The sequence below is a fragment of the Echinops telfairi genome, unplaced genomic scaffold (genome assembly GCF_000313985.2).
Source record: "Echinops telfairi isolate 266 unplaced genomic scaffold, ASM31398v2 ScPeMD7_29;HRSCAF=101, whole genome shotgun sequence".
Classification (NCBI taxonomy): domain Eukaryota; kingdom Metazoa; phylum Chordata; class Mammalia; order Afrosoricida; family Tenrecidae; genus Echinops; species Echinops telfairi.
In genome coordinates, this window is record NW_022103926.1 from 1180872 (window position 1) to 1198515 (window position 17644).

General features: G+C 56.9%; 2 protein-coding genes across 2 annotated transcripts in view; one reads left to right on the forward strand and one right to left on the reverse strand.

The window, feature by feature from the left end:
- Positions 1-34: 34 nt before the first annotated feature.
- SRRD (SRR1 domain containing) lies at positions 35-7862 on the forward strand. Its single transcript, XM_004715337.2, has 7 exons — positions 35-243; positions 2118-2158; positions 3901-4160; positions 4250-4348; positions 6399-6553; positions 7138-7183; positions 7535-7862. Exons 1-7 carry the CDS (start codon positions 35-37, stop codon positions 7745-7747), a joined length of 1023 nt encoding a protein of 340 aa, XP_004715394.1. The 3' UTR covers positions 7748-7862.
- The window catches only part of TFIP11 (tuftelin interacting protein 11), a 15963-nt gene continuing 5165 nt past the window's right edge, over positions 6847-17644 (reverse strand). Inside the window, exons 5-12 of the mRNA XM_004715314.4 lie at positions 17351-17478; positions 15747-15899; positions 12658-13292; positions 12123-12291; positions 11292-11535; positions 10829-10971; positions 10097-10262; positions 6847-8535 (exon numbers count right to left, since the gene is read on the reverse strand). Of these exons, the coding sequence (XP_004715371.1) occupies positions 8180-8535; positions 10097-10262; positions 10829-10971; positions 11292-11535; positions 12123-12291; positions 12658-13292; positions 15747-15899; positions 17351-17478 (1994 nt within the window). The 3' untranslated portion in view covers positions 6847-8179. The remainder of the gene's footprint in view (positions 8536-10096; positions 10263-10828; positions 10972-11291; positions 11536-12122; positions 12292-12657; positions 13293-15746; positions 15900-17350; positions 17479-17644) is intronic.

Consider the following 17644-nt stretch of genomic DNA (forward strand, 5'->3'; position numbering starts at 1 on the left):
GCGAGGGCGGAGGCGGGCCCGGTGGCGCGCAGCGATGACGCGCGGCCGAGCGCGACGCGCACTGATGACGTCGGCGGCGATGGCCGCGGCGCCCTTGGCGCCCGACGCCTGGCAGGCGGCTCTTCCGCGCAAAAGGCGCTCGGGTGCGCGGCGGAGGGGCCGGCGAGAGGCGGCTGCCGGGGACCCGGAGGCCACGGGGGAGCCCGACCTGGCGACCGTCCTTTGCCGCCTCCGAGAGGCCAGGTGAGTGCGACCCGTCCACCTTCCCATCCGTAGAGTGGGGAGAAGCTTGGGGGGTTACTTAACGGACGGTAACGAGCGCACCCCGTGTTTAGATAAATGGTGTTCTTTCCATTCCGATTGCAGCAAGCGCACCATCTCTTCGTGTCCCCGTTTCCTTCTCACCTGGGAAATTGGTGGGAAGAAAGCAGTGTGCTGTAGGCATGTTTTGAGAAGGCTATGCATTCGCCAACGCAAGCCACTTCGGACAGAGCCTAGCACGTGTTAAGCACGCCTAGAATGTTTTTCATATGATGATGCCCATTTGCGTTGTTAGTGGTATTGTTTACACGAAAGACGCAGACCACCAGGTGATTGTCATCTGTATTATAAAACATCCGTCAATTGAGTGGCTGCGATGTGCTTGGCACCGGGGCAAACATGTCACAAACCTTACCCGTTGTGCACATGGCAGCCACACTGGGAACTAAAGAGCACGAGTGGCAAAGGGACCGGAATAAGATGTGGCACCAGATTTCCACCCAGGGTCTTCGAGACTTCCAAAGCTGAACTTCAAGCTCTCTGTTACTCCGGACCCTTCTTCCCCTCCCCGTGGAGGGGAAAGGTTGACAATTTGAACTTGCCCAGAGGCTCCTTGGAGGCCAGGCCTGGCCCTCTGCTTCTCGAAAGCCCCCAGGGTGCTGCTCTGCACACGTATTGCCCACGCACGTCCATCTATGCCAGCAACTAACAGCAACCATCCTCCCTATGCCCTTCTCAGCGCTCTGTCTTCGCTCACTCACTGCTCACTCACTGCCGCTGAGTGCATTCGGACTTTTAGTGACGCTTAGGACAGTGGTTCTCAACCTTCCTCATGCCGCCACCCTTTCACACAGTTCCTCATGTGGTGGTGACCTGACCCCCAACCATAACGTTATTTTCGTTGCTACTTCATCATGTTGCTACTGTTGTGAAGCATGGTGTAAATATCTGATATGCAGGATGTATTTTCACTGTTACAAATTGAACATACTTAAAGCATAGGGACTAATCACAAAACGATACCAATTGTTATTGTGAAATATTTATTTCTAATTACAAGTAAGTGAAATGTTGTCTTGAAGCATGGTGTAGCATGGGTAACGGTCTTCATGCCAGGTACTCATGCGTGGGTGTATCTGCATGTGGGCGGACCCGCCTGGAGACAGATAGAGGAACGGTGTCTTGGTTCCTGAGACCGTCGGAAATAAGTGTTTTCCGATGGTCTTAGGCGACCCTTATGACAGGGTTGTTTGACCCACAGGTTGAGAACTGCTGCTCTAGAGCAATGTGAGGAGCTCTGGGGCGTAATGCTTATGAGTTGTGCTGCTAACGGCAAGGTCAGCAGTTCAAAACCACCTGCTGCTCAGAGGAAGAAAGACAGCTTTCTACTCCCATAATAGTTACAGTCTTGGAAACCCACAGGGGCAGTTCTACACTGTCCTATAGGGTTGCTATGAGTCAGCACTGACTCAAAGGCAACTAGTTTGGGGTTTTTTGCATGTTTGTTTGATCACACACTTGCCATGGTAAATCCAATTCTTATTCCTATTTTCTAGATAAGGCAGAAAGAAAAACTTCCTGAAAGGCTAAATCTTCATATGTAATCTCTGTTTTTGGAACTGTGCCTCTGGGCCAAGCTCTGTTGGGGACCAAGGATATAGCAGCCAACAGAGTAGCCTCAGTCCCAGGCCCATGGAGGTCCCCGTCTTGAGGCGTCCCTGGGGATCTGTGTGGCCCTGAGTGTCTCAGCCAAGTTTCCACTTCCTCCCATCAATGCATCCTGCTCGAGGTGGGGACAAGTTCTTGGAGGGTAGCTGCAGAAGATAAGCATTGCTCACACTGCCTCTTCTCCACAGGGAGGACCTACTTCTCTCTGATTTCTGGAGTTCAGCACGAGGTGGGTGCCAACAGGTGCAGGGGTGTGGGGATGGGCGTTTGAGCCGGCCTGTGGGAAAAGAAGGGAGACCAGCCCTTGCTTGGGGACAGCTGGCTGCACACAGCAGTGTGGACTCTGGCTTCTCATGTTGGTGCCCTCTTATGGCTCTGTCTTGGCATTTAACTTAGCTCTGACCCTCGGTGTCTCTGGAATGGGAATCATAGCAGGCAGATCCCCTTAGTCTGGTTTTGAGAATTAACGGGGACAGTTCAGTGCCTGGCACTGGTCTTATCGGTGGTAGGGGACCAAGACTGTAAGCTGTCATGGCTGTTGTCACTTAGGATTACTCGGCTCTTTGGCCTCCACCTAGTGTGTGTCCATTCCCACCCCACCCCACCCCCACCCCCGCTCTGCCAGACACACACAGTGGCTGGAATGAGCATGGCCAGAGTGATCGTTTTCATCCAGGGTGTTTTATGTGTTTCCTTGTTTGTTTCTTAGTCACAGCGACTCAGAACCTTGCACCAGGTGTACTACCCCCAGTGATGACACTGTTAAAATGGTTTCTGGTTTGGTTGGTTTTTTGGCGGGTGGGGGGGAATGGGGAAGTGGTGCTTATAGATTTGTCCAACGGCTTCTGGTTCTACTGGAACAAAAGGAGAATGAGAACTCTGCTGTGTACGAGAACATTTCAATAGCAGTGTCTCCTGTTAGTCTTGGCAGACTCATTCATTGCACAACAAATCCTCCTCCTTCCAGCCCAGTGGTTCTCAACCTTCCTCATGCCGCGACCCTTTCATACAGTTCCTCATGTTGTGGTGACCCCCAACCATAAAATGATTTTCATTGCTACTTTATAGCTGTCATTTTGGTACTGTTATGAATCGGGCGACCCCTGTGAAAGGGTCGTTCGATTCCCCCCCCCCCAAGAGGTTGTGACCCACATGTTGAAAACCACTGTTCCAGTCATTCCTAGTATGATCTCAGGTGCCCAGGTGGCATAGTGGTTATGTTTTGGGCTGCAAATCACAAGGTCAACAGTTCAAAGCCATCAGCCACTCCTCAGGAGACAGATGAGGTTTTCTACTCTTATAAAGCGTGACAGTCTCAAAACCCCCAGGGGGAGTTCTGCCTTGTCCTGTAGCAGGGGTCCTCAAACTTTTTAAACAGGCCCAGTTCACTGTTCCTCAGACCTGTTGGAGGGCCGGACTATAGTTTAAAAAACAACAAAAAACTACGGACAAATTCCTATGCACACTGCACATATCTTATTTTGAAGTAAAAAAAAAGGGGTGGGGGCAGAAACACCCGCCGGGCCGGGTAAATGTCCTCGGCGGGCCGTAGTTTGAGGACACCCCTGTCCTATAGGATCACTATGAGTCAGCGTCCACTCCGTGGCAGTGAGTTTTTGCTTTGGTATAGTATGATTTCAGACTTAGGTCTCATCCTTTCTTCGAATAATTTGGAAAAGGTCCCTCAGAACACAGCCTGCCTCTCAGTGGAAATGGAGACTGAACTAAGCACGCTTTTTGCCAACCAAATCCTCTCGGGCTAGGTTGTAGGGCGTGGGAGTCCAGGGGAGCCACTGGCCTCTCCCAGTTTGGGGGATGTGACTGCGTGTGCCCGGCCTGCTCTCCACGGTAGCAGGTCACTCCTCACTGAGCTGCCCAGCCCCCTTCCTCCCCGGGCCGTTGGGCATGTTTTCCTGGGCTCTTTTGCTCAGAGCAGGCCCTCCGATGACACTTGGGGCCTGGCACTTTCAGAAACCGTCAACAGCTGTCTCACAAAACTTCAGCGACAACTGGAGGCCCCTGAGGGGACTCTCTCGGAAGCCCTCGGCCACCTGCATCTCCACTCCTCAGCAGACGAGGCAGACGTGGCCCAGCTCGGGAGCCTGGGGCAAAGCCAGCTCAGAAGAACTCCCCCCTTGCAGTGTGTGTGTTACGGCCTTGGCAGTTTTGCCACCTGCGTCATAGCCAGAAGCCAGCTAACATTTTTGCTGCTTTTCCTGGAGGAGTGCCAGGTAAGCGCTTAGCTTCGTCTATGCCGTCTCTGTGCGGTGCCTGACACACCCGTTTGGATTGAATCCACCTGCCGCCCTTCCTTCTGCAGATCCCCAGGAGGTGCTGCTGCGTGTACGACCCTCTGTTCAGCCAGCTTGAGACTGCCGTTCTGGATGCCCTGGGTGTGACTGTGCTGCAGGAGAACGAGGCAAGTGGGCGGGGGCTGCTCAGGAGATGCTGTCCAGAGCCATGTCCAGCCCGTGTGCTGGAGCGCCCCGCCGAGCCGCCCTCACTCACAGTCGCTGTCCTGGTTGGTGCCCATCGTGGCAGCTCGTCGAGGGTCTTCCTCTCTTGCCACCGCTTCGCGCTATCTGTCGTCAAGGACCGGTCTCTGCCGACAACATGTGCAAACGATCCGAGAGGAAGTCTCGCCTTCTTGCTTCTGAGAAGCATCTGGCAGGACTTCTTCCGAGACAGATCGGTTCTCTTGGCGGCCCAGGGTGCTCGCCGTCTTCTCCACCAACACCGCGACCCAGACGCATCCGTTCTTTTTCCATCTTCTTGATCCAGTGTCCGACTCTCGCATGCAAAAGAGGCCGTTGAACATGCGTGGCTTGGGTCAGGCACACCTTAGTCCTCAGAATGACTTCCTCGCTCTTCAGCACTGTAAAGATTCGCTGATTGTGAATCAACAAGGAAGTCCTTGACTGTTTCAGTCTTCTCTGCATTAATTAGGATGATGCTTAGTGGCCCAGTTGTGAGTGTTTTTTCTCTAGATGAGCTATAATCCACATCTTCAGGCTGCACTTCCTGCTCTTCATCAGCAAGTGCTGCTTCAAGCCCTCAACTTCAGGAAGCAAGGCTGGGTCAGCTGCGTATCACAGGTTGTTAGTAAGCCTTCCTCCGATCCCGATGCCGAGTTCCTCGGAGGATCCAGCTGTTCATGATTATCGCCTCAGTGTGCAGATTCAAAGAAAGGGAGAAAGGATCCAGCCCGCTCACACATAGACCACGGATTCCCTTGTTCCACGTGAACAAGTCCCTCTCGGTCTGTGTGCAGCTGGCACATGGGCACAGTGAAGTGTTCTCTGGAGCCCTGCTGTTGTCGTGCTTATACAGTGGGTTCCCATCCACAAGGTCAACAGTGGGAAACCACCTGCTCAGGAGAAAGCCACCTTTCTACTCCTGTAAGGAGTGACCGTCTCGGACACACAGGGGCACTTCTACCTGGTGCTAGTGGCTCATTCTGAGTCAGCGTCGACTCAGGGCAGTGAGAGAGCAAAGAGAGACCCAGGGCCGGGCTGGTCCTGGCCCGGCTCCCCAGACTGACTTGTGACACCAGTTTCCATTGGGTGGGCATTTCCTTCCAGCACTCTTTTTCCGTCTCAGCACCTGGGACAGGTCCTTGTCCTCGGGCCCACTCAAGGCTGGTGGTTCCGTGGAAGAGGGGTGGGACATCAAGGCTGAAGCTCTTCACAAAGCCATGTGTGAGGAGAGGACACAGTCCAGACTCACTGCTGTCACATGGATTGACTCCCAGTGACCCTGTAGGACAGGGTAGAACTGCCCCCATGGGTTTCCAAGACTGAAACTCGTTATGGGAGCAGGCAGCCTCATCTTTTTCCTCTGCTACTTGAGAGGCGGGGTGGTGGTGGTGGTGGTGGTGTGTGTGTGTTGCCAACCTTGTGGTTACCTACCCAGTGCTAACCCATATGCCACCAGGAATGCCACCAGGACTCCTGGGAGGGGCTGGGGAGAGGGTATGTAAGAGATCTGCCCTGCTCGGGCCAGAGAAGGGTATCCTGGCATGAGCTGGGTCTGACAGGCCTGCCAGATGAACAGGACCAAGTCGCCAGCAGCTGTGGGGGTCGAGACACAGAACAAGTGGCTAGGAGGCCTGTGGGTGGGGGCCAGGGGAGCACAGGCTGGGTGGAGCAGGAGTGGCATGTGGGTCACCCGGGTGGCCAAGCCCAGCACTGGGTTCTGATGGGGGAGGGACATGGGAGTTGGAGGTTGCCGAGCGTCATCGTGGGGCTGCCTGGGACCCTCAGCAGTCCTAGCGTCTGTCCAGAGTGCTGTGTGGGCAGCACACCAGCTGCCCAGTCAAACCCCGTTCATCTTGGGACCTCGTGGTCTGTGTTCTGCCTCGTGGTGGGTTTTCCTGTTAGACAGCGGGGCATGGTGGGCCTGTGCCCTGGCCTCTTGCACCCTCACTGGGAGACGTGTGCAAATGCTGGTGTGTCGCCCCATCTCTGCAGGAAGGGAAGCGGGCTGTGGGAACCGAGCCCACCGTCTTCTACATGCCCCACTGTGGGACAGCTCTGTATAACAACCTCCTGTGGAGGAACTGGTCTGTCGGCGCCCTGGCCAGGATGGTCATCGTCGGAAACAGCTTCCGGGGACTCCAGGAGAGGTAAGGGTGGGGCCCTGAGGGCAACCTTGGTGCTTCTCCCGCTTACCAAGACAGAGGGCCGGGGCAGGCACTCTGGGGACCGTGTCTGATTCCAAGAGGAAGCCAGGGGCTTTTTAATAAAAGTCTTTATTGTTAATCAGGTGAGGGCTTACAAATCAGACCCATCAGGTTTGCATCCAGTACCCATCACACTCCCAATGGCTCACCGCATTGCCGCCTCCTCTTGTTGGAGCTTTCCCTCCCCACCAAGTTGACCATCTACCCTTTACTCTCCTGCACCCCCCCACCCCCCACCCAAAACCACCGGTGTTTGTCTTTCCTGGCATAAGCCCTTTACTTATCTGAATTTTTAAACAATGGATTTAGGCAATATTTGGCCTTTTGTGATTGACTCACCTGGGGGCTTCCAGGACAGCTACACACTCACCGCATCCCCATTCCCCCTGAAGACGGGCATTGGCGCTTTTTTCCCATTGGCCACTGAACATACTCCACCCTTTGTCACCATTCCCCTCTCACCCCCCAAGTTTCCTGACTGACTTGGTCAGGTCTCCTGCCTGGTGACCCTTCTTTCTCCTTTCTAGGCTGTTGACCAGGATCCTGCAGCGGAATTATCCGTACGTCGCAAAGGTAATGGTCTGGACAGAGGAGTTGGATGGGTGGGACCAAGGTGGGTGGTAATGTGGAGGGCCGCCGAGGCAAACTGGGCCCTGCCCTGCCCTGCCCTGCCCTGCGCCCTGCTCACCGGCACACGTGACGTTCTGCTGAGTCTAACTGGGAAGAATTAGGGGGATGGAACCAGGGCTACCCAGACAGGGTGACATCGCCGTCCTCCCCCTCCCACCACACTAAGCCTGCTCCCCATGGTGCATCCTTCATCCGTGGTGTCACGGTTGTGGGCCCTGCTGTGTCTTCTCAGGAGGAGGGCAGGGAAGTGGCGGGCTCCAGGCTCTCCCCTACCCCACACTTGTTCCCACTCAGGTCATCAGTGGCCTGGAGGAGCTCGCACTGCCTGAGACTTCACGGTACATGGACGTGTTCAACGACACCGCTATCCACTGGTTCCCAGCACACAGACTCAGCCAGCTCTCTGCAGACACGTGGGCCTTCCGGGAAGAGCCGGACTATGAGGACTGTGAGGGCCTGGAAATCATCAGGGAAGAGGCCAAAGGCCCCTCTGGTGGCCGGGTGTGACCAAGAAGACTAGCCCTTGGGGGTGGACAGGGAGGTTGTGAACTCCCTACAGAGGGCAGCACTGGCATGAGCTGTCCTGCACGGAGGATGTTAAGCATACAAATCGAAAACCTAACCCGGCCTGCTCACTGCTGTCTTGTCCCCGCCGACTCCTAGTGACCCTGTAGGGCTGCTCGTGGGTGTGTCTCTACAGGAAGAGAAACCCTCAAACTGCCCACTTTGTGGCTAGCAATCCAGTGTGTAACTCATGATGTCACCAGGGCTCCAACATGCATACAAAGTCCAGGTATTAAGGGGCACCATCGGGCTTGCTTACTCTAGGTGGCCTGACCAGGGAGCCCTGAACAGACCAACCTGAGCCCTGGGGCGGCTCACATTTATTCCTGGGGGCGGGGAGGGGTGGGGAGTGCCTGGCAGCCCCGCCTTCACAATCTACTTGGCCATGTCAATGAGGCTCTGCAGGGAGGTGGGCACCCAGGTCTTCTCACCCTGCACGAACACCACCCCGCGGTCAATGTAGATGACGATGCGGCCGAAGGTGTATAGCTGTTTCCCCTCATGCCGCTTGCCGATGACCGGCATGAAGACGATGTTATGCTCCTCAGCCTTGGTCTGGATGAGGTCCTTGAAGTTCATGGGCACCGAGCTGGCAGCCACGCCGATGCCGCGCTGGGCCATGTTCTCAGCCTCACGCCGCTCCTGCATGGCCTCGTACTGGAAGTCCTTCCTCCGCTCGGTGTGGGTGAGGTAGGCAATGTTCTCCCGGGCCCCGGGCTGCATGTAGGCGCCTGGGAGGGACACAGATGTCAGGCTTGAGCCAGACTCTCCCTCGGACCCGAGGGACAAACCACCACAGCAGGGCACCTCAGGGGAGGCTGGGCACCTGTGGCTGATGCCAGTACAGCCAGGCCTGAAGGTACTTATCCCTCCGTCACCAGGGGGTTGTTGAAAGGTCCCCACCACAGACCTGTGGGGAATCGTAAGCCCTGTGGCAGCCCACCGGTCCTTAACCTCGCTGTGCAAAGCACTTGGCCAACCAACACAGAGTTCCATCTAACTCGGCAGGCCCTGTCCCACGGGACTTTAGAGTGGACTTGGGGGACTGGACATGCTAGGGGATGTCTATGGCAAGGATGGCACAGTTCTGGGCTGGCTATGGAAGTTTCTAGAGGATGTGAATTAGAAGTGGGACTTGGAAAATAGAGGCGCATACCTGTATATCCACCCCATGAAACGTGTTGTGAGAGCTGTGGGGTCACTTCTGACTCTCAGTGGCTCCATGCCCAACACAGCACTGCCCAGTGAAGCAGGCTGCACACAACCGTTCTGCTAGTGCCCACTGCTACAGTGAGTGCCAATCGGCCTGGCTGAGGTCCTTCTCTTGGTCACTGACTAGAAATACATCACCTGCAACTTTCAGTTTTCCTCTAACGGGCTACTAAGTGCTAGAAAGGCAAGTTCAGGACACATAGACCCTGACCCCAACTGCCACCCTAGCTGGGCGACCTTGAAGGAGCACTTGGCCGCTTATCCTGAGCTTATCTGTGAAATCAAGTTGGACACTGCTTCTGTGACAAATGCTGAGAATTACCTAGTGGTCAAGGCTGGCCTCAGATATCAGCACATAGGAGACGGCGTGGCGCTCCCCAACAGAAATCATACTGCCGGAACCAGCCTATCTGTCCTGGAAGAGGTGCAGCCAGCGTGCTCCTTAGAGGCAGATCGTGACTGACTCTCGGGCTTTGGACGTGTCGTCAGGAGAGACCAGCGCCCAGAGAAGGGCACTTCTAACGTAGAGGGGCAGCGACAGAGAGGAAGGCCCTTATGGAGAGGGACTGGTGCAGTGGCTTCAACAATACAACGAGGACAAAGTGTGGCCCGGGCCTGGACTGTGTTCTGCTCTATGTCACAGGGTTACTGAGTTGGAGCTGACTCAAAGGCACCTGACACCAACATGCTTTGCTCAGGCTAAGGGTCCAACTGGAACACAGCTGCTCTGGGTACAGAGCCCCCACAGTCACAACTGCTGAAGACCCCAGCCCCAGCACATAGGATGTCTCACAAACACTCCCGCCCCGAGTGCCCTGCACCCGAGCAAGCCACTTCCTCCTGCTCGGGGGCCAGGCTGGAGACTGGGAAGCCACCCAGCCCCTACCTTCGGGGGAAAGCAACCCTGCCAATGGCAGCCAGGAGGGTAAGACTTTGTCTCAGGCACTTAGGACGGGTTGTCCGGAGAGACCGGTCCCTGGAGAAAGGCCTCCATGAAGAGGCAAACTGCTTAGAGGGACCCTGATCCCGTGTCACCGGTGTACTGCTGAACACGGACCCATGCCAGAATGTGGCACTCACCGACGTTGGAGGACACGGCCCTGTTCATGATGTCCAGCGCTTCGTTAAACTTGTCCTTGACAGACGGGTGGGCCAGCACTTGGTCTGAGAACATAGACTTCCAGCCCAGGTACCACTTGGTGATCTCCTCGTAATTCGGGCTGTTGCTCAGCCAGGAGCACAGGACCTGCCACCCCCAGACACAGACCACGGCCATTAGCACCCATGGGGTAGCAAGCGCCAGCCAATTCCCCACCTGAACGTTTCTGGTCCTGCAAACCACTGACATGCTTCTAAGGGCTCCCACACCCACTACCATCGAGCCCATTCCAGTTCACTGACTGTCAGACAGGACTTTCCAGACTCCGTCTGCAAGGAACAAGCCCTTTCTCCAGCGCCGTGGCTGCTGGGCTTGAACCCGCAACCTTTTAGTCAATGACAGAGCGCTTTAACCACCGTGTCACCAGGACTCCTATCAGCCACCCACACCCAATGTCACGGAGATGACGCTAACTCACAGTGGGGACAGAGCAGAACCAGCCGCTACCTACGGTTTGAGGCTGTCCGTCTGTACGGACATCCACAGCACCCCAGGGCTTACAGTCTGGCCTGAAGGGTAGGTCGTGGGGTCAGTCTGGTAAATCTGTGACTTTGCACCCAAACAGTCCCAGTGAGGACGCTGTAGCCGTGGCATGAGGGGTGCCACAGCACATCACAGGGCGGCCAAATGTGAGTAGATCCAGCCCCATGCACCTGCAGCCACTTGGGGAAGAAGTGCTTCTCGAGCAGGCCAACTAGGCTGGAGACGGAGAGCATGCCCTCCCAGTCGAGCACCCAGTAAAAGGCATCCATGTGCTGCTGGTGCGGGTTGATGACCAGCTCCCCGAGACACATGCCTGCAAGAGAAGCAGCCTAGGCTCAGTGCCGGGCACCACCCCCCACCCACCCTCACACACCCAGGGGACCAGCACCCCTTCACCAGGGGGTGGCTTCCAAGCTGCGCTCCAGGGACCCTCTGAGGCAGTCATTCTCGCACAGTGTTTCCGGCTCAAACGTTGAGACCAAAAGCAGGCCGTGGCCGTGGCCGATGCCGACGGTGGAGCCTCACAGGCAGGCTGTGAGTCAGCTGGGGCACGTGCTCAGCCTCCGAATGGCAGACACCGGGGCACTCAGCTTGTTCCCAGAGGTCAGCGGTCTGACTGCCTGCTGCGCTTACCCAGCTTGGGCACGATGTTCTTGACCATGAAAGCCTCCCAGGAGCCAGGGGTGAAGACCTCCTTCCAGGGCTGCAGGATGAGCTTGGCTGAGCCATCGCTGGGGTGCCACTTCTGCAGGGCGCTGGCCAGCTTGCTGCGGATTGGCGAGTAGAGCGGCTCCAGCCGCGCCTGCATGAGGGGGAGCCAGGGGTGCACCCACGAGTGGATAGGCACTGTGTCCGTCAGCGGGTTCCAGTTCTCTACCTGGGGGCAGGGCAGGGGCAGCACAGCCCGGGAGGTTAGGCTGAGGGCCACACGGGAGATGGCCTTGCTGGGCCCCGAGAAGACCACGGTCCCATGGCTTCAAGGTCACTCATCCCCAAGGCTTAGCCGTATTTGTTACAGAACTGTGCAGGCGTCACACCCCTTCTTCTCCCACATGCTCCTTAGGACTGGCCTCCCTCCCTACCCTCCCCCCGCCATTTACCTAGCCTGGATTTCATACCCACCTGCCCCCAACGATAATTACACAATAAAGCACCTCAACCCAAAAGGCAGCAGGACACTACTAACTAGAACACATTTAAGGAGAGCAAAAGGGAGAGCAAGTGATGCCACGCTCCAATTTCCACCTTCATTCGCCATCTCAGCCAGGCTACTCATAGCCCCGGAGGGGGTTCTCCAGAGGTTTAATCCAGGTGGGGACGCTGCCAGGGGGCTGGGGGGAGAAGGCTGCTTTACACACCTTTCTCTATGACCTTGCCCTGCCGCCACCAGCACGCGCATGCATGCATGTGGGCGCCATCCCCCAGCAGCTGCTCTAACCCAGCAGGGGCCCCGCCCTGCTTCACCTCCTTCTGCAGCCTGGGGAAGATGAGCTGGTCCAGGATGTTGTCCAGGACCCACACGGGGATGATGTGCGCCCAGCTGTCCAGGAAGTCCACCATCGGCTCGCAGTCTCTTGGCTGCCACTGGCCGACGATGTTCCGAACCAACGGCATCCAAACTTCCCAGATAAGCCTGTGGGGAGAGGAGAAGGGGATTGGGGCCTTCTCTGAGGGGTTTCTGAGAACACCCCTCCCCGCCCCCCAACCACCTCTGTTCAACTGAGCAGCCCATTACGTGGAGTTGGAGCAGCACGCTGGTCGCAGGCCCCACCCCCAACTCCAGGGTCCCGGGCTCTTGCAGTGGCCCTCACAGGGTCTCCCCAGACCACAAGGCCTGCTGTCCCCGGCGCCCTGTGGGACCCTGGCCCCAGCTCCTGCCATGCTTGGTGCTGAGTGCTCACTTGTGCCCACCCGAGAGCTGCTCTGGGTGGGGGCGCAGCTTGTAGCCACCTCCTCCAGCTTCCCAGCCACTGGCTGTCCCGCCCGCCCGTAAGGTTACCTGTGGAAGGCATCCGCCGAGAGGTCCTGGCCGCCGTGGGACAGGATCTGGTCGTTCTCCAGGAGGCGTTTCCAGCGTGCAAGGATCTCGGTGCCAAACGTGCAGTCCTTGAGGGGGTCCCAGTCCTTGAAGTGCTCCCTCATGAGGGGGTAGACGATGGCCACGGCCAGGTCCACGCGGTCGGACATGCGGTACTCCTCATAGTACTTGTCCTGCAGGGTCTCGAAGACGCGGGCACACTCGGCCAGCGTCAGCGGGTCTGCGCAGCCGGGCTGCAGGCGCCGCTCACACTCCTCCACCAGCTCCAGCACTCGGCCCAGGTTGGCCAGCACCCGCTCTTCGCGCCGCAGCACCGCAGCTGTTTGCTCCAGCTCGTGCGATAGGGTGACCACCAGGTCACGCTCGTACTGCAGCTGCCGGTCGCTCTGGATGATCTCCTGCTCCGTCAGCTCAATGAGCAGCTGCAGGTTGTGCTCCAGCTCGGGCAGGGTGAAGCCCGGGGCCTTGACCTCCTTGCCAGGCGGTGGTGGCGGCTGGCTGGGCGGTGGTGGCCCATCGTCAGGGATGCTGTGCTTGTGGCTGATCTGGCTGTAGCTGTAGTAGACCTTCTGCTCCCGGCCAGTCATGTCTATGACCTGAGGGCAGTGGCAGGGAGAGGGGCATGGGGTCCTGCTCAGCACCCTTGAAAGGGAGGATGCCCGTGGACTCCAGCTGAGAGCCGAGCAGAGCAGCACCCTCACTGCCCAGGAAATGGAGGACGTGGGGGACACATAGTAGGGCAGCACCCTCACTGCCCAGGAGGTGGGGGACACATAGTGGGGCAGCACCATCACTGCCCAGGAGGCGGAGGACGTGGGGGACACATAGTGGGGCAGCACCCTCACTGCCCAGGAGGCGGAGGACATGGGGGACACATAGTAGGGCAGCACCCTCACTGCCCAGGAGGTGGACACATAGTGGGGCAGCATACTCACTGCCCAGGAGGTGGAGGACGTGGGGGACACATAGTGGGGCAGCACCCTCACTGTGGGGGGACATAGCTGACACACACCACAGGGCCAGCCCACCTTAGGAAAACTCAAGGGTATCTGCAGGCAGATCACACATCTAAAATGGGACTGTCGTCCCTGATTTAAAAGTGTAACCCCCGAGGCAGCAGCATTAGAGGGCAGGAGGGATAATCAGGGAACAGCAGAGTCCTCAGTTCTCATTAAACGCCCTTCGGGTGAGGCCAATTCTAAGAGCTCCCCGGGGCTCCCCTGCCTGTGAGGCTTTATGGGAGCAGACAGCCTCAGCTGGTGGGTTCAACAGCCCAACACTTGGCTTATTGTAGCCCCGGTTCCTACACAGAGTCTCCCAGTGGGGCTTGGGCCTCTGTGGAAACATTGTCTGCTTGTGGGGCCAGCCCCCAAGGAGTGCGGTCAAACCGTGGGAATCTTCACTACAGACACAGGGAGCTGCTGTGTCTCCACAGACCCTCCCGCTGGTCAGTCCATTTCTGAAGGCGGGGGCTGCTCATCGCAAGGTCAATAGTTCAAGTCTACCAGCCGCTACACAGGAGAAAGAGGAGGCTTTCTACTTTCATGAAGAGTCCTATAGGGTGGCTGAGTTGGCATTGACTCGATGGCAGTGAGTCTGGGTGTTTTTAAACCCTTCCCTATAGAACTCTGTTTTTTGATGGACACCCCCCCACCCCCACCCCCCACCAGAATGGCAGTCTGGTCACCCTCCAGGGACGCACACTTGTGTTCCTTTTCAATGTCCTTTAGGTTTTAGCCACCAAAGATGTCTAAAGGGGCGATCAGGGCTGGGGCTTGGGTGGGGTCAGGTTGTCCAATGAAGTCCTCCTAAGGCAGTCCTTGCCAACTTTCAAGAGGAACAACGAGCACTGTTATGACTGGCAAAAAGAGTCCTCAGCCCAACTTTCCTGGCCTTCTGGGTCATCCATGTGGTTTTCTACCCTGACTGTCCTGGGTCCTTCGAGAAAATCTACCAGTGATGCCCTTTGGACCAGAAGGTTGACAGATGTTGACTGCTGGCTGAAAGGGTGAACAGGAGGGCCACAAGAGGGAGAAGAGAAATCGGGCGGGAGGTGGAGGAGTGGGGTTTGAACTGTTGAATGCAAAGTTGAAGGTCTGAAATGCAATCACACACACACACACCCCATACACACACACAAATGCATCAAAAATAGTAGTAATAAAAAAGTTGACCCCTTTGGGGGTCACCACTCCCTTCTGAACTGGCTGCTCTGTCTTGAATGCATTTGCAAGCCACTGTTTGGACTGACCTTTTTTGAACCCCTCCTCAGGAGACAAAAAAACCAAACTCACTGCCATCCAGTGGATCCTGGCTCACAGCGACCCTACAGGACACGGACGAGCTGCCTCTGTGGGTTTCCGACTATATTTATAGGAGTAGAACAGCCCATCTTTCTCCCAAGGAACAGCTGGTGACTCAAATTAAGCCAAGTGTATTCCTGAGAGAAGCTGTGTGCAAGAAAACCACCCACAGGCAGTAAGAGATGCGCTTCAACAGATGCTGCTTCTGAGCCTGGAACACTGTCCCCGTTGTTCTCTGGCCACGGAGCAGCGCAATGGAGAGCTCAATCCTCTAGCCACAGGCCAGTGGCTGAACCGTACCTCTCTGATAGAAAGAGCAGCTAGCACCGTATGGTTAGATGTGCATCAGTCTCGGGCCTGTGTGTGGCAGGCAGGCGTGTGTGTGTGTGTGTGTGTGTGTGTGTGTGTGTGTAGGTAGCTCAGTCAGGCTTCCCAGAGGGCAGTGTGGGAAGGACCCCAAATCACAAACCCTTTCAGGCGCTGAAGCCCAAAGCGTGAGCTCGAGGTAGGGGGTAGGTCACAACTTGGATAGCCGAGGCCTAGGCAGCCTGCATGACCGGGCTCCCCACGTGGCTGCCCTGCAGGGTGTGGGATGCAGTCCGAGCGGCTCCCAGTGTGGGTGACTGAGTGCCACGAAGGGAACACAACGGCAGCAAGGAGCCCTTCGGGCGTGTCCAGGGACTAACTGGAGCATAGGGTTACTTCCATGTCTTCCTATCCATCCGCCCCCTCAAGGCGCGCCCATACCTTGACCTGAGACAGCTCCTTCTGCGGGGCAGTGAGCTTCTTGCTAACCCTGCCCTTGGCCTTCAACTCCTCCACGGTCTTGTAGGAGTACTTGGGCTTCTTCTTGCTGCCGCTGGGGTCTTTCCTCCACTGACTCAGCTCCTTCTGGAACTCCTGAACAGGAGGGGTGTGGTCAGTTGCAATCACAAGGATGACCACTCCCCAAAAAGAGGTCCTCTCCATGGCTGGTGGGCCTGGAGGCAATGAGCAGGCCCCCACCAGCCACTAGCATTCACACCAGGCTAAGCAGTGTGCCCTGTTGTTGGCTGCAGGTAGATCCATTTTGGATGCCTAGCCAGCCCACGTGACTGAGCAAAACTGTCCCCTGGGGTTTGCGAGATTAGTCTTTGTGGGAAGAGACAGCCAGGCCTTTCTCCTGCGGAGCCACTGGGGCTCCTGGGGAGCCACTCCACCAACATTCTGGTTAGCAACCAAAGGCTTCATAGACCCGAAAGCCACTGGGTGCCCTGCCCACCTTTCCAGACAAGGTGGGAGATGAAGTGGGGGGAGAAGAAGCTGACGCAGATGGAGTGTCCACCAGTGGGGAGCCAGAGCTAGCTTTAAGGGGGCCTCCCGGAAAACCAGGTCCGCAAGATACAACGTTTCTTAAGAAAAATAAACACAAAACCTAGGTTGTCATGAACCATGAAGGGAGGAGGCGGATCCCAGAACCACAAGGCCAGGACCTCGTGGACATTTGGGGTTTGCAAACCATTCCTGCGGGTAGCTCAGCAGCCAGGAAGGCGAGCGTGGGTGGGATGGAGGATAGGAAAGAGGCGGGGCCAGGAGAGGGCTGGGGCAGTGGCAGTGTTCGCCCAGCTCCGGAAAGCAGCTGTTTTTCTCAGGAGAAATGAAAGACACATCCTGGGCTTCTCAGTGACGGAGGTGACAGTGAGACCACATACTCTCAGGGCAAGGTGCCCTGGACGCTGGGTGGACACTTGTGGCCTGGCTGCTTGAAGCCTGGCTTCTGTGGTCCCCGCCACTCCCTGTTGCCTCAGCCTTGGCTCTCCAAGAACCCGGATGCCACGAGCAGGCAGTGTGCCCAATCACCCAGGGCCCCTGACAGCACAGGAAGAGCCAGTGGTTTTCTCTGAAGTGCCTCGTCTAGGTCAGGAGAAGGAGATGGTGCCTGTGGCACTTGGCATGAAGGCCTAAAACCAAAAAATCGAGGCCCGCCTCCTCTCGGGGCCACTTCCATCCCCTTCGCAGGCTGAGCCGGCTTCCTGCCAGGGTGACCTCACGCTGGGGGGTGGCTAGGTCCCAACGGAGCAAAGACATATTCTCTAACCACCCTGCTCAACTGCAACAGGGACCGCTTCCCACTCCCTTTGCCCATCAACCTTCACCCTCAACAGCCTTTCGTAACCCCCCACTCCAGGATTTGCCTGCTGGAGGCTGTTGGTCATAGCACACCCAGCCAAGCCTGACGGGCAGCAGGTGGGGAGAAAGCTCTCAGACAGCTGGGTGGGTGAACAAATGCATGAGTGACTAAATGAAGGAAGGGGCAGCCCCCATCTGAAAAGGCAGCATGCCCTGACTGCCCCGGCCGAGCAGGGCCTTACCTCCTCGGCTTCCTCGTCCGAGTCCACCACGGGGAAGTCCTGCAGCGACTGTGTGGTGCGCTCGGAGCCGTAGGCCCCTACAGCCCCTTTGCCCTTCCTCTGCTTGGCTTCAATCGGGTTGATGATACCTAGCCGCAAGAGAGAGAGTCAGGTCCCATCACAGCAGCAGGCAAGGTCTCTGAGTTAGTTAATTGTGCCAGCCTGGCCAATAATCACATGTGGGGATAATTGAAAGGTGGAGGGATAAATGGGTGGTGAGCCTCGCCTTTCTAGTTCTCGGGTCTCTTGTTTTGT